At 33.4% G+C, this 17,592-nt stretch overlaps 2 protein-coding genes across 2 annotated transcripts in view; both read left to right on the forward strand.

Moving 5' to 3' along the window:
• LOC144346423 (uncharacterized) overlaps window positions 1-17,592 on the forward strand; it is a 267,079-nt gene that overhangs the window by 187,887 nt on the left and 61,600 nt on the right. The gene's annotated exons all lie outside the window — the stretch shown is intronic.
• Window positions 4,399-17,592, forward strand: part of LOC102808741 (growth hormone secretagogue receptor type 1-like) — a 61,172-nt gene continuing 47,978 nt past the window's right edge. Inside the window, exon 1 of the mRNA XM_078007172.2 lies at window positions 4,399-5,353. Within this exon, the coding sequence (XP_077863298.1) occupies window positions 4,399-5,353 (955 nt within the window). The remainder of the gene's footprint in view (window positions 5,354-17,592) is intronic.

Genomic DNA, 17,592 nt, shown 5'->3' on the forward strand with positions numbered 1-17,592 from the left:
GTCATATTCATGTTCGGGATTACATGACATTGCTGTGTGGCCATCTCTCTGTCAAATGGCAATTTTAATGCGCTATCCTGGCGTCAACCAGGCTCGGTTGAATGCAAGCACCTTGCGGACCTTAACCAAGGTTCCCCCAAAGTCACATTCGTTAGTGAATGAATCTCGGCCAGTGGAATTGGCCTTCCCATTGAGTCTGTGGCACACTCACCCATGGTAGGGGTCGACCCTTTTAATGTTCAGCCTAAGGGTAAGATTTGAAGTTGGGTATACTGGCTATGAGTCTGATGCGACAACCACTAGGCTACCAGTGACCGTTTACGAAGTCTTAACCCCAGCCAGGAATCACCATCTCTTAATCGTAAACTTTATTTTTTATACATTATTGATTAAAAATCAAGTAACATGTTTTTTTCTGTTGTTTCAATTTACTGACATCACTCCTGATGTGTTTGTTTAGTTTCAATTTATTTTCAATCATTGGATGTTAAGTGCATTTGGCTGCACAGAACTTATGTGCTGTGTCATAATGCATTCAAATACTTATCATAATCACATTATGAAAGTTATGTATTTTAAGGATTTGACATATAATCCAAGCATATACAATGTATGGCTAGGCTACAAATAGTGGTGTGGTGAACGTTGTTTTTGTGGCGTTTTTGCAATATTTCATTCATTAGATATTTAGAAATTAGAAATTATGCGATATATGTGCTGTGTCTCAATGCATTCAAATACTTATCATAATCACATTATGAAAGTTGTATATTTTAAGGATTTGACATATAATCCAAGCATATATGGCTAGGCTACAAATAGTGGTGTGGTGAACGTTGTTTTTGTGGTGTTTTTACAATATTTTGGCAGAAAACCAGAAAAAAATGCAGTGTGACCAGAAACATATTTTTTTTTCGGCCTTGCGTGACAAAAATGCTCTACATACTATTAGCATTTTTACTTGCAATTCATACATACAATAGAGCAGTGATATCAATGTTGGAAAATGTTTAAAATTATTTTTAAGAATTGCCAAGAGACATAACTCTACAATGTGTATTCCTACAATGTGTGTATGCAAATAGCAAATGGAACCAATGCCTGAGATAGTTGTTGTGACTGTTGTCAAATGAAGATACTCAAACTTATAAAAATGAATTTTAAGTACAACATTTAATAAAAAATGAAAAAATCATGATTGTTTGGTATTTATAGATTACTGTAGAATACTTTATTTTCGCTTGGAATTAATTTATGCTATTTTCGCTGTAGTAATGATTCAGTAAAAATATAATCCAGCGAATATACTTTTTTTCTACATTCAACTCATCAAAAAACAGTGAAAATAAATTCCATACAAATCACTTAAAAAGTATTTTCAACGAAAGTTAATTCCAGCTAAAATAAAGTATTTTACAGTACCTGCATATGCATATCGCATGTTTACTACAAAATGTACACGAACCCCCCCAGTTTTGTAAATGAACGTATCATACGTATATTCAATTTGTGATACAGAGTTTTACCATTACATTACAAGTATGAGGGCTTTTTTTATATTGCTATATCTCTGTTTGAGATTATAGCCAAATTGACATTGTGAGTAACTACAATGAGCTGTTCCTACTATGAATAGAAGCAGTGACCATGTTAATCGCTTCCATTTATTATTACTATTATCTTTCAAGGGGAGGACCATAACAAATTTGGGGGGGTTCCTGTTTTAGATTTCTCAAATAAATATTGTGAGTAACTGTAACTGATTCTGCTATGAATGGAAGCAGTGACCATGTTAATCACTGCCATTTATTATTACTATTATCTTTCAAGGGGAGGACCAAAACAAATTTGGGGGGGTTCCTGTTTTAGATTTCTCAAATAAATATTGTGAGTAACTGTAACTGATTCTGCTATGAATGGAAGCAGTGACCATGTTAATCACTGCCTTTTATTGATTTCTATTATCTGTTAAGGGCTAGACCATACTATAATTGGGGGAGATCCCTGTTTGAGATTTCAACCAAATAAATTTTGTGAGTAACTGTATCAGACTGATACTGCTATGAATGGAAGCAGTGACCATGTTAATCACTGCCTTTTATTGATTTCTATTATCTGTTAAGGGCTAGACCATACTATAATTGGGGGAGATCCCTGTTTGAAATTTCAACCAAATAAGTGTTGTGAGTAATTGTATCAGACTGATACTGCTATGAATGGAAGCAGTGACCATGTTAATCGCTTCCATTTATTATTACTATTATCTTTCAAGGGGAGGACCATAACAAATTTGGGGGGGTTCCTGTTTTAGATTTCTCAAATAAATATTGTGAGTAACTGTAACTGATTCTGCTATGAATGGAAGCAGTGACCATGTTAATCACTGCCATTTATTATTACTATTATCTTTCAAGGGGAGGACCAAAACAAATTTGGGGGGGTTCCTGTTTTAGATTTCTCAAATAAATATTGTGAGTAACTGTAACTGATTCTGCTATGAATGGAAGCAGTGACCATGTTAATCACTGCCTTTTATTGATTTCTATTATCTGTTAAGGGCTAGACCATACTATAATTGGGGGAGATCCCTGTTTGAGATTTCAACCAAATAAATTTTGTGAGTAACTGTATCAGACTGATACTGCTATGAATGGAAGCAGTGACCATGTTAATCACTGCCTTTTATTGATTTCTATTATCTGTTAAGGGCTAGACCATACTATAATTGGGGGAGATCCCTGTTTGAAATTTCAACCAAATAAGTGTTGTGAGTAATTGTATCAGACTGATACTGCTATGAATGGAAGCAGTGACCATGTTAATCACTGCCATTTATTAATTTCTATTATCTGTTAAGGGCTAGACCATACTATATTTTTGTGGGAAGCATTGATGACCACTCATTGGTATTCTTGCAGCGATGTATAGCCTAGTATCTTTAGGCACCTTTGACACTGTCTTGCAATGCCATCAACAACAACAAATTTTAAAATGAAATGCTTGCGTGCAAAATTTTCAGTTTTGGCATAGTTTCTAATAAACTATCAAGACTGATAGGTGGAATATGAATGAGCCTGTCAATCATTGCATCGAAACACTAAAAAACAAACAAGAAACTGTTTAAAAAAAACAATCTTAACACAGGGGGAATTTACAACAAAATAATATTTATAACAAAATTTGTTTTGATAACAGTAAAGCAAAAACAAACAATATAATTTGCACAGTCTACATACCATCTTCCATCCCATCAACAATAATATTCAAGCAAAGGTCTTTATTTTTTGCTTGAGTGCATTTTTTTTTTTCTCACCTGGATATGGGAACAAAGATTATTGATTAATAACTTCAATTATCATTTCTAAGCCTGTCCTGTTCCCTAGAACACAGTCACCTTGTAATTTGTGGCAACTCCCCCGAAAATAGATATCCTTTTTATTTGCAATATAAAGCTTGCCCCAACCCTTATCTGGTTATGCCCTCCTGACATTTGGCTTATACCACAAAAGTATGTTATTAAAATACTCTCAATTTTTCTGTTTGCTTTTGTAGGCCTTGCTCGTGACCAACTCTATATTAGTATTATTGTGTATTACAGCATTGTACAATGGACAGTGCATAATTCTGGATGCTGAGTTTTAGCTAACAAGTTATGGTTGTCACGAGCATATGTGAATGACACACAAGAGTTTGCCATGGTGTTTATAATAATAATCGAAACCACTTTATCAGATATGTCTGAAATGCTCATTCACGGTAACAGTGCACACGCATTTTAGAATGAATACAAGCTTTGCTTGCTGGAGCATAAGCAATGTGAAGTGTGTTTCAACCACAGAAAACCAGATACTGATCTGTCTGAACAGGAGTATTGCTATGACGATTAGTGTGTCATTTGAATAGACTACTCATGTCAACTGTTAACGGAAGACGTCTCTAATCTGTCTCAGTATCACCAACTGTTGGTGTTATTCAACACCCTTGCTAATGTATTATTTATAAGCTCAAAGGGACAATTCCATTTCCTTAACACCGATTGGAAGAAACAATTGTTAGAAGATTACACTTTACTGCAGGGGTGGATAGCTTGTTCATTAAATTACCGATGCATACAGCAAAGTAAAGGTACTATAAAATGAATTAAGTTGTGAAGCGAGAGCAGCTGCTCATACCGTTGCTTGAGTTGGGTAAATTACCACCGCTGTAGCTTCGCTCTGAAATTTGATCAACAATATGGGAAGTTTGCTTACTGTATGACGTATATTAAGAACTATGACGAAATCATCTGCATCATTGTAGGAGTTTATCCTGTACCCCTGTATATAAATGCAGAGAGGAATAATGTGAGTGCGGTTAATGTATTGCAACAGTTGTGTGTGAATTAACCAAGATCTAGTGATGGAAGTCAACGTAACTCAGTATACTCTGACTATGGATAGTATGACAACCACACAAGCTAATACAACTGCCATGACTACGACCAGTTTACCAGAATTGATGGCAGGCCATGTTACAAGCAGCTATCCACGACTGGTAGTTACACTTATACTGACTTCGATGTCTAGTAATAGTTCCATGAATTCTACATCAAACTACGGGCCATCACATTATGAGTATTATATCATCATTCCGTTTCTCACCATCATAATTGGTTTGTCCATTGTCGGATTGCTTGGAAATCTTTTTACCATTATTGTGATTGTGCACAATAAAAATATGCGCACCACAACCAATTATTATCTTCTGAGTTTGGCTGTGTCCGATTTCCTCGTTTTTCTTCTAACCAGCCCGACTGAAATTCTCTCGGTTCTCCAGATGTATCCATGGGTTCTCGGTGACTTTTTGTGCCGCACACGTTACTACTTTATCGAAGCATGTACGTACACAACCGTGTTGAACATAACTACTTTTACAGTGGAGCGGTATATTGCAATTTGCCACCCGATTAAGGCCAAGACAATGATAAAGAAATCTCGAGTTATCAAAATTATTGTCCTAATCTGGATTATTTCGTTCATAATTGCCTTACCTGCAGCAACAGTATTTATCGTTCAAGTTATGGATGCATCAAAACCACAACTGTCTGTGATGTGTTTCTACAAGAGTGACCACGCCAGAGAGATGCTTGATAAATTTTACATCTACAGTGCATTAGTGCTCTTCGTTATTCCAATGACGTTGATTAGTATTCTTTATAGCCTTATAGCAAGAGTACTATCACGCTCTGAACTCAAAGACGGACAGAGAAATTCCAGTTTCAAGCGACGTGGCAATTGCAATGGGCGACTCAAAACAAGTAGCTTTCGAGTTGATGCCACAACAAGACGAAGGAAGCAAGTTGTCAAAATGTTGGGTGAGTATCAATTTTTCAGAATGTTATGACGAGTGAGGTTATGAATTCTTTTCTCTCTCTGATGGAAATATATGTCCAATGTTTTGCGGAACAGTTAACTAAAGTGTGAAACAAATCTCATAAACTCATTCTTTCCACTAGGGTATTATCCCTACAAGTTTAACCATTATAATTGTCTGTTAACATGCCACATACTATGTGTATGCCTAAATAGTTGGTTGCCATGGAAACAGTCATTTTGCGGAAAATTTAGATTTTTTTCATCATAAAAAAAATGAATAATTGACTTTGTGACACTGCAGCTATATTTTGATAGTAGACCTTGTTGGTTTCTTTTATATGCCTAACATCTTTTTTTCTGTAGTTTACTCAATATTCATGAATGAAATACCAAAATATTATCCTATTTTTTACACAACTAAAATTGTTATTGAATCTGTATGAAACGACTAAATTCATCAGTATTCACATTCATATCATTTCACCTAATTATGGAATTATTTGTTTTTTTAAATTAAATTTGTTCATTCACCCTATTATTTTATATGTGATAAATCTGATCTGCTGGAAATATGTGGAAATCTTTTTGAGAGTTGAAGGCTTCTGGTGAATTTGTTTCACCACTGATAACCACCCATTCAATATTTATCTATTTCTTTGTAGTTTGAAGTTTTTAATCCTGTAATATAGACCAAATGAAATATTAACTAAAAAATAAAAACGTTTATTCTTATTGCAGATAGCTTTAAATTTAAATCAAATGATTTACGCTTGACTGTGAGGGCAGCCACAATTTTTTTAAACCTTTCTCAATTTGCGAGTGAGAAAAGGGCTATCTGTTTTCCTTAACTTTGCATTTCCATTCATAACCTAAGGAAAACTAAAATAGTTGAAGATTACACACTAGTCAGTACAATCTGCAGATTTTGGAAGAAATTTATCTCATTTTTATCTATATTAAATAAATGTGCTTGCATTAATAAAATCACAATAAAAATGTTATTAGAAAATGCCATATTGAGAAAACTTTACATAGTGACCATGTGTAGCTTAACTATTCTTTATAGCATTCATTATTCAATTTAATCTGATTTTTCTGAATTTTCAACGGAATACTGAATTGAACAAATGAATACACCATTATTATAATAATTTTTAAAATGTGAGAATTTATGGATAAACTCACAAAAAGTGTCAAATTTCACACAGCACATTTGCTGTGTAGCAATATATAATGCTGAATTTTATTACCCAACTTAAGCTTTTCCGCTGTGAGCATAACTGTTTTTCAAATTATCTCCTTAAATTTTACAAGCTTAATGTTTTATGTTCACTGTTCAGTTTAAATGAATGGATGTAACTACTTCACCTTTGTGTAATCTTACATCAGTTTCAGACTCTTCTGACTATATCTATTCATTTTGCATTCACTGCAGCGCCCTCTCGTGTTTTGGTGAATTCCATCTAGTGTTGAATTTATTAAATTACATTGTTTTTCATCAATATTTCCCCTCATCCATAAAATCTTCTCAAAGTATCAAGATTAGAATATTTTCTCTCAATACACGAGAAACATATTTTCATTGTCACAGCTTACATAGTCTCAAAATGCTGTTTGAGAGTTTGAAATTGCCCCAGGGGAGACTGTATGTGTGTAAAAGAAGCTAGATAGTCTTCCAATCACTTTGAATCATGTTTTACAAAGCATTCATCTGATGCTAAATGATTAGTGCAGTTCAGATTTTTTCTGTGATTCCAGGTTCCCTGTTATCATCAGTACTTCATACATAGATTATAGAATGTATATGCTTTTTTGAAATATGTTTTTCCCTAAAGAATTTTGTGTTTAAAAAAAATTCATCAAATAACATAAAAATATCTGATTTTCAATGAGTTAAACAGATTTTACTTGCTAACAAATTTGAATCAATATTTCCTGTGTTCTACCATCCATGTTTCTTTTTATTGGCTTGAACACACAAGATCAATAATACAAGTTGAAAGCCATATGAAGTGATTTAACTTGACATTCATATCCGCATGGATGTCAATGTTCAGACAATATCAGAGGTAGCACTATGAATAGCCTTGTCAGCACTGTATGTTTATGCCTTGTGTTCTCATCAAATTCCAGTCACGCTTCAAGTGGTTGTTAGAAAAGACTGTATGTTTTACTGAAAAGTCTTCAAGCATATCAATTGTAATTTGAAAGACTAAAAAATAGAATGCAGCCTTTTCCTTGTTACTCTTTTTTTTCTTCGTCACATTTTTTTAACATTTAAACATTGTTTAATACATAAATTAAATATTCTTGAACAATAATTTATGGAAGTTCAGAATATGCATAAATTAATGTTCATTATCTCAGGCAGTGAACATAACTTGAGTCAATATTAGTTTTCACATAATAAAATTGCATATTTTTTTTCTAAATTTGTTTAAAAAGTTCAATCAATGACATATTTTGTTCATTTGGTCAAAAATTAACAAAGATAGAAAATACATAAAAATGGGATAAATGCTGTTCCAACAATTTGACGTGAAATAGCACCCTCTGATATGAATAACTGCCTGAGTGCATACTTTTTGGTATCCTCGTAATAATCTTATTATTATACATTTTTTCCTTCCAAGGAAACATCATGGGAATGCCGAAATCCAAAATGTTTACAACAAAATCAGCGATCTTTGTGTGGAGTCCAGTCAAACCCTCGTGGCAGCCATGTTTGTTTATTATTTTTAGAAAACGTTTACGCACATAATATTTGGAATTCACATTTCCTAATATGGTAGGATGAGAATACCCTGTAAAATAACGCAAAATTACGGCGCGTTGGTGTTATGGTGACAGATGTATATTAATTTATATTATTTTGGACATCTGAAAATGCATCTTTTTATTCATAAAAATGTTGACTTCATGACAAAAATTAATATTGAATGTGTTATAAATACAAGGTCAGTGAAGTTCAGATTTGTCATCATGATAATAATTGCTGTAAATTGAATCACCTTTTTACATCTGCCTCAACAAAAGATAACCAGATAATCTACCAGTACTTTTCTATTCACTGTGGTATATTGTATTCTCATTGGCATATTATTCATACCAATTTATAATTATCCAATACTTATTTTTCTTTAAAATTAGTGTTTCTTGATAAACCAAAGCTGATAAAGTGAAAGTTGATAAGATGTTGATTAGAATGTTATTTATTTAGCACATTTTTATGTGACTCTAAGGATGATTTGCTCAGCAAATATTGTAGTGTTTATCTAAATATTTGTTCTCATAGTCATAGCTCAGTTATTTGAGAAATAAATCCGACTAGATTAGATCCCACTAGAACTTCAAAAAAAATCATTGGTAAACAGTATGATTTTTATATATTTCAAGTTGTGAACCTAATTCACCAGATATTACTGGTCAGAAGAATAAGTGGAATACTTTAATACGAATGATTTGATGTAATGTGTTCATAGACTTAAAATTATATGTTTTATTTAAATTTATAATGATACCTAATTAATTAATTTATGTAAAACTCGTTTAACAATTAATTAAATCTTTTACTGTAATGAAGTTATTATTCCAATTTAATATTTGAGAAATATAGCTTGCTACAATTATGGCTATATTTTGTTATGAATGTTATTCATATATTTAAATTAAGATATACATTGATTTTTTTAATATAGAGTCAAAATTGTGACATACGGCATATTTACATTTAGATATTAAATCACTTTACATAACTAATCTTACTCAAATTGGGCATAGTAACCTAATTTTAAGCAGAACTTTCCAGGGAATTATAGAAAATACTAGTATAACTGCTACTATATAATAATAAAGTAGTAATAATTAAATCATTAATGAAAACTATTTGGGTGATCACACTAATAAAAGGGTCAACAAATTAAAATATGTGGTATGTTTTTATCAAGACTATAGTGTCATTCATTGTCAGTTGTAAAATGTTTGACTAGCAGACCCATAGTTACAGTGTAACAGTTTGTAGCAGTATGATCTGTGTATTTGAAACAAGATTGTTACTTTGTCACACAACAAAAGTAGACACTTGAAGACTCCTGTTGAGTGTTTGAATGTCACTGTAGTATAGCTTAATACATTGTTTTTGTTGCCTGGAACTGTTAAATCAGTTGGAACGATACACTGTTGCTACAGACACATTGATATAAGTTTATTATGCCTGCTGGCATATAATCCCTGCTGAGTGTGCATGGCAGCATTTCTGTTTAACATGCGCAACACTGTTATGCTCACCAGGCTGTCTATAATCACAACATGAAATATAATCAAGTATGAGATTAATTAACATAGCTTGTTATTATGATATCATCATTGGATATATCTAGTTACCAGGTAAGAGTCTGAAAGCTCAGATCTTGTTCTAGCCACAATTTTATTTGTCATGATTCGTATGCATACCGGTAGTTGATAGAACTTTGAGAATAAAGTTTTATACTTCATGCATTAATCCTTGAGGTTTTTAGGTGAGACATATTGTACTTGTTTCTGTTTTTTTTGAATTCCAAAAATCATCCATTTTCAGATACATGTGCAAATCTATTTGTTTTACGATCTGATTCAAGATAGCAGCTCATTGCAGTTTTGTTTTCTGTTGAACAACAGGGACTGTGTCAAATCATATCATGACATAATTTGTTTAAATTGCAGTGAAAATAATTATTTCATTTGCATAATTAATTGTTAGCATGGATAGAGGTGTTTTGCTTGCATAATTAATGAGGCATTGAAGGCTCATTTGTTGGGAAGATGATTGAAATAACTTGGAACTTGGCAATATTGATTGTTACCATAGATATATCATTACTATGGAGTGTCATATTTCAGTAGGTGTGTTATTCATGCATAATTATGAGGCATAATAGGGTGATTTGTTGCTTGGCCATATTGATTGTTACCATGGGTACTGAGTATCATATTTCAGTAGGTGTGTTTTTCATGCATAATTAATGTTGCATTAAAGGCTGATTTGTTTTCGAAGATGGTACTTGTAATGTTTTGTTTTCCCTTTTTGTTTTTGTTGCATACAATGACAAATTCTGTTCATAAAATTTTGTTCGGTTACATATGAACGTCATTTTTTTGGTGATGCATTCAAATATGGCTGACTAGCAGCCATTTTGGTTATAAAGTCAGGCAGCGTTTCCACATATGGTTCTCCAAGATGAATTGGCAGATTTTAATCTAACTTGCTCTGGCAGTGTTAGATATTTAGTTGCACAGGCTCATTTATTTTTCAAGATGTCTTATTATATGGCTGTCCAACAGCTATTTCACTATGTCCCTACTTGTTTCCCTGGAGATAATGTGGACAGTGTTAAATCCCTCACACTGGTAATCTAACTGGCATGAACAAAAATGCTCTGATGTTGTATTATTAATTTTATTGAGAGTGTCACATTCAATCAGATCATTTAGATGTCATAGTCCACAGCTGTCTAATTTATTTGACAGGTTTACAGCAAATTAATATGATTTATGATGTAGTCTTGTGGTGAAATTTCAAATACTTGTTTATTCCAAGGCGCCTATGTCTGCATACCAGCAAGTATGTCATATCTAAATGATTTGATGAATAATGTTGTTCTAATGCAATTTTGTTTATGTAGTGTGATGGAATCAGTGTTGGCACATTCACCAAGTTTTGTAATGATATTCACCTCATGCGTTATTATAGTTCAATGTAATGTCTGTGTAATGTTCATTGTGGAAATGCTGTGTTGTGTTGCCCATTGTCGAAATGTAGTGTTATGTTCACCATTGGAGAACTGTTGTGTTGCCCATTGTAGAAAGGTTGTGTTGTGTTCAATATTGTAAAAATGCTGTGTTATATTGTCCATTGTAGACATGTTGTGTTATGTTATCCATTGTAGAAATGTTGTGTTATGTTGTCCACTGTAGAATTTTGTGTTATGTTGTTCATTGTAGAAATGTTGTTTTATATTGTCCATTGTGGAAATGTTGTGTTATATTGTCCATTGTGAAAATCTTGTTATATTTTCTATTGTAGAAATGTTGTGTTATATTGTCCATTGTAGGAATGTGTAATGTTTTCTATTGTAGACATGTTGTGTTATGTTGCCCACTGTAGAAATGTTGTTTCATATTGTCCACTGTAGAAATGTTGTAAGTTTCATATTGTCCATTGTAGAAATGTTGTTTTATATTGTCCACTGTAGAAATGTTGTTTTATATTGTCCACTGTAGAAATGTTGTTTCATATTGTCCATTGTAGAAATGTTGTTTTATATTGTCCATTGTAGAAATGTTGTTTTATATTGTCCATTGTAGAAATGTTGTTTTATATTGTCCACTGTAGAAATGTTGTTTTATATTGTCCATTATAGAAATGTTGTTTTATATTGTCCATTGTAGAAATGTTGTTTTATATTGTCCATTGTAGAAATGTTGTTTTATATTGTCAATTGTAGAAATGTTGTTTTATATTGTCCATTGTAGAAATGTTGTTTTATATTGTCCATTGTAGAAATGTTGTTTTATATTGTTCTCTGTAGAAATGTTGTTTTATATTGTCCATTGTAGAAATGTTGTTTTATATTGTCCATTGTAGAAGTGTTGTGTTATATTGTCCATTGTAGAAATGTTGTTTTATATTGTCCTCTGTAGAAATGTTGTTTTATATTGTCCATTGTAGAAATGTTGTTTTATATTGTCCATTGTAGAAATGTTGTGTTATATTGTCCATTGTAGAAATGTTGTTATATTGTCCATTGTGAAAATCTTGTTATATTTTCTATTGTAGAAATGTGGTGTTATATTGTCCATTGTAGAAATGTGGTGTTCTGTTTTCTATTGTAGAAATGTCGTGTTATGAATTCCATCGTAGTAATGTTATGTTTATCATTGTAAATACTATTTAATTGTCATTCCTATGACAAGACTATTACCACCACTATACTAGATCAAGGTCATGTTATGTCTTAGTCAGATATATTCTTTACATTTTTATGTAGACACTCGTGCATGAGTGGACAGATTCACGGTTGAGATAATCACAATTTGAATGGTTTAGAAGAGCAGTTCATTGCCAATGCTGAAAAAGCTAATTAAAAATTAAGCCAATTTCACGCGAATTCATAAGCGAACATACCTCTCAGCGTCATGGTGTTGTTTCAACCCGTATTTGATTTCTTAAAGCATCCTCCTACAGCGCGCATTCAATATATTATACTTCCAATGGAACAATACGACATGACACGGCGCCCTTTAAAATGATTTTTTCGTCAGGAAGTCTGGTTAGAATTATATTCTTAAATATTGGCTCGTAATATTAATTCTTGTTTTTGATATGTGACGTCATATAATTCAGTATTACTCTGAGTTGAGAATATCAAATCGAATGGAAACTAATCAAGCATTAATTAAGGTAACCCACAGAGCATCTCATATAGCATTTGGGTATGAATGCGCCATGACAAATTTTGCAACTTAAAATAATGTTAACAATTAAATTGAACCCATCATATCCATGGCGATAAATATGCACACCAACAATGTGACTGTCGGTTGTGGTCACGTAGTGAGGAAACAACTCATTATATGTGACTGCTCGTCAATTTAGATAATTGCAGAGCATTCTTATCGCTGTAGTTATATGACATCAAGTTTACGTGATGCAGCATAGTTTCTGCTTGATGGAAATGGTTTTTATTTGAGAACTTTTAAATTGTTAAATTTCGCTTCCTTGAACGGCGACTTTGCGGAACCAGCACAAAGTCGTATCATGCGAATGTAGTGCATTTAGTAAATTGGTTAATCTCATGTCAAGTCTTTGTAAGGTTTAGTGCCCCCAACAATGTAATAACTGCAGATATATTTTAATTAACAACATTGTAGTAATCCAAACCAGACGTACATGCAGTTGATGACTCCAAATGTATAATGTTGTATATATGTATGTACAAAGCAGTTCACATACACGTAATGATTAAACTCAGTTATCATTGTGTAGCATTCCTTTTAGGCGGGAGGCTGAGTGAATTGGGATATATGTTTTGTGACCAAATAAACCGAGCGTCTGTTTCTTGGGCGCGTGACATTCCGTCCGATTACATCAGTAACTTGCAGGCCCTTTCAAAGATAGTTAATGACGCTGTGCACTGACTCGTGTATACCACACATTACACTCGTTATTGTTCATGATTCTGCAGTGTTTCTAATTAAACATCTACCAGCAAGGTAATGCCGTAATACAGATACGGGGATTATTGTTCAACTAGCTGCGAACATGGAGGTAAAAACAGGTACCTCCATGCTGCGAACAAGGCTGTAATAAAACAAACATGACACAGCAACTCGCAAGTAGTCCACTGCTAGATGGTCATTTGTCCTTGTTTACTGTGTTTCATTTGATATTCATGTTTGTGTGCTAGTTAAATCACGGCATCGCAATTATGCTATTTCATTGAATAATGTGACATTCCAACATTTTTTGCCTGAAACTGCATCTGTAATGTGTCTAATTTGATTCAATCTAATCTCGAATAACCCAAATGCTGGCCTCTTACCTTTTTATGTTTATATTTCTGTTAAAACCCGTTTTTTATTGAATTGTAACTTTTAAAAAAATCACAATATAAATTTGACAATGTATTGCTTAATTGAATGCTAGTTTCATCTTTTAAGTTTTTAACATTGATATTGCAATAAATGTGTTAGTATTCATGGCTTAACGACATTCATGCTGTCAACTCGTATATCAGAATAGACAACCATGCCACGTTTTAAATCCCAACGCCATAGGCTTCTATCTATCGTCTGTTGGTACTCTTTGTCTTCGAATCCTCCAGACTCGTGTAGCAAATCTGTTTTTGTCACGTCTTCATCCTGATTCTTTTGAAATGTTTGGTTTGATATATCCGCAGTTTCCATGGTTATGAGTTGGCGTCACAATTCATTGTTCCTTATCTTTCTTCATCACGGGGAAACAGTGATTTGGCTAGGAACGTCTACTGAAACCAAACATGCACAAAAGGCCCTCATCGTATTGTACTGTATCAATATAAACACCACAATATTCACACAAACCTGTACATTTTATTTGGGGGACAAACCAGACACAAATACGTCATCGATTCACCTAGAAAACTTTTGCTGGTCTGCTCTCCGTTTTCTGATATCAATACATTTTGCATAGCTTTTGTATAGCTAAACGGTATAAAAAGATGACTGACTCTTGCTAGCAGCATATTTCACATCAGACACATATATGAATTATTGAAAGCAATCTGTTCGAATATTCAATATTAGCCTACAGAAGCAGCATGAAGCTTATCGGAGTTTTGAAATCAGCAAAATTTTGTTCCAATGACGCCCGTGCAAGGGCAAATTGCATGCTTTTGATTAGAAGAGAATAATTTGGTAAATACTAAAATAGTGATATTTATGTATGTAATATTTAACCTTTTGAACACCTACATCATCAATTGTCACCTTTCGCAAAGTAAACCTACGTCTTCACATTTTTTCAACATATTTGATCAGGACCTGACGCCAATCGGAAATTATCTTAAATTGGTTTAAAATCAACAATGAAACAAAATTGCAAAATGTTGCAGCAACGTTTTGGTGGGAGAATGATTGTGTTCAAAGGATTAAAGTGTAAATGTGACAGTCGACCAACGATTCAGAATCGTTACGTGAATTATAACAATAAATCGAATGTGAGATGTGGGGAAATCTAGACAGACAATGGCTTCATTTTACATGCATATTCACAAATTGGTTGCTACGAAACTGTGATTGAACATGTTTCTATCAGCCAAGAAGTGGTCTGCGATAATGGCACGATAATCACACAACATGTCATAGCTCTATTCACTTATATCCATCCTTTCAGAAAATAGAAATTATGATCGTACTCAATTGAGTTTGTACTCTGTATAGCCAAATTGAAAGTCCAAGATTTGACACGGTTGAAGCAAAAGGTTGTATGCACATTCAGGCAACTTTGTGTTTATTTGTTTGTGTGTGTGCATGTGACGTCACGGAGCTCTAAAACGTTCTCTGACGAAATGAGCTTACTGTGTATTTCAGTCGTACACGTATGTCCTTATTTAGTACGCCAATATTTCCACCAATTCAAACAACAAGTGACGTATGGTGATCATGTCATTTTGCACTCGTTCATATTTTAACAAGGAAGTTGTTATTCAAGTTGTAGTTATACTACCGCCACATATAGTACCACCTTGCAATAGACCTTTCAAACCTGGAAACTATAAACTGAGTTGAACTTTGCTGTAAACAGAGTATTAATATTTAAAGGGGGTACTTTCAGTTAAGCCTAATCGCACAACGAATTTACCTTGTGGATTAAAATTACAATGTATAACAAAAAATAAATTAACAATGTAAACAACATAAACAATAGTGTCCCATGATTCTTTGGTGCAATCCCTGGGCTTGGAAGGTTCCCCTTTAAGTCATGGCTTTTGTTATAGACGCCGCTCTAACAAAAGGGAAATATTATCAATGGGGAGTGATTCGGTCTTCTCGTATTCACGTTTGTCTCTTACTTTAAAACATCATCACGGTATCCCCCAAGCTCTCTTTTGACGACATAATTATAGATGCTAACATATAATAACAGCAGCACTGAATATAACATTGCTGAACTACCTTTCTAACGATCATGTTGTTGGAGGCCAAGCCTGATTTGCCTGTAGTTATTTTGCAAAGAGTTTCTTATTGAATTGTATCATTTGAATCTAGCTCAGAGTAGGGCCATTGTGATGTGGCAAGATTCGTGAAGACGTACGTTTTATTCTTGGTATGTATTCTGCGAGTTGCACACCATTCTCTAACATTTAAACATTTGTTAGTTCCTCAGTTACTGACATGACGGTGGTCGCCTTTCAGTGTGTGTTCGAGTTTTGTGTGAAAACATGTTTTACAAGTTGTGTATAAAGGACATGACATACAACAACGACAACTACGCTATCTATTTGATCTATAGTCAGTCACCAATGAAGAGTATGCTTTTGAACGATTTTACTATATTCTAGATGACGCACGACTAAACATTCAACCAATCACAGTTGTCGATTTGAAAGAAAATGGCCTTGTCATATATACGTCAGTTTGACGTCACAGACGTGTTCCGTCACTAGAGGGCACGAATTGTAAGAATGGCGTATTGGCTTTATCGTCCTTGTACCACTTTAATTCTTTCATCTCAGATTCAGTTTGCTACCCACTCCCCCTCCTCAAGACAATATAATGACAATTACTGTATACGCACGTCTAGACACTAATGACACTTCTCTATTGCAAATGTAGCCAGAAAGTTGTGAGATATTTACTGAGATTAATGCTTGATCATCATTTTGGGATATTTATAATTGTGTAAGATATTTCCTAACTGACATATTCCAAATTGTTGAGCGAGTTGAGTTGACTTACTGACAAGAACTGCACTTTTCTGATTATGATGTGTAGACATGGGTCTCTAGAACTTTGATCCATTTCTGAATAGATCCCACCTGATTTTTTTCAGGTTTACATGTCAAGGCGACATATAAATGACATCCTCTTAAAGACCTAAAATAGGAATTCCACCTTTGTAACATTTATTGAATAGACATGGTTTAAAAACGTATTCTTAATTATGGAAGAAGCATTAACGTATTATTGACTGAATAGACCATTAACGTCATTGCTGTTACTCTGTTATCCTGAGGAACAATTTTCCATTTTGATTTCTTTTCAGATGGTGATAATTTATAGTTGTATTCTATTCATACCGTGTTTGAATTATTTTAAATTCGAAATGATCCGTTATACGTGTGAGAACGATAATACTGTGTCACGATGAAGGGGTGTTGGGATAAAAAATTCTGGGATACGATATGCAACAAATACGGTCATTTCATCATTTCTCTACTAAATGCTTACTGTGTTATTTGTTTTTGTTACGCAAATTACGATGTAGAATTTCAATAAGGAATATTGATTTGTATGTCAAGTGAAGTGACCACATGTCAAATACCTAGAACTAGAAAATACGTTTCTTTAAATTCAATTTATTGTTTTTATTTATGCCTGACCTTCATTTAACGCATTTTAAAAATCTTCAAACTGTTGTAGGAAATAAAGTCAGATGTTCAAAAAATAATATTTTGCGCAAATAGCACAATTGTGTAATTATCCCTAAACATATATGCAT

Source organism: Saccoglossus kowalevskii, chromosome 14, assembly GCF_978046115.1.
Source record: "Saccoglossus kowalevskii chromosome 14, keSacKowa6.1, whole genome shotgun sequence".
NCBI lineage: Eukaryota > Metazoa > Hemichordata > Enteropneusta > Harrimaniidae > Saccoglossus > Saccoglossus kowalevskii.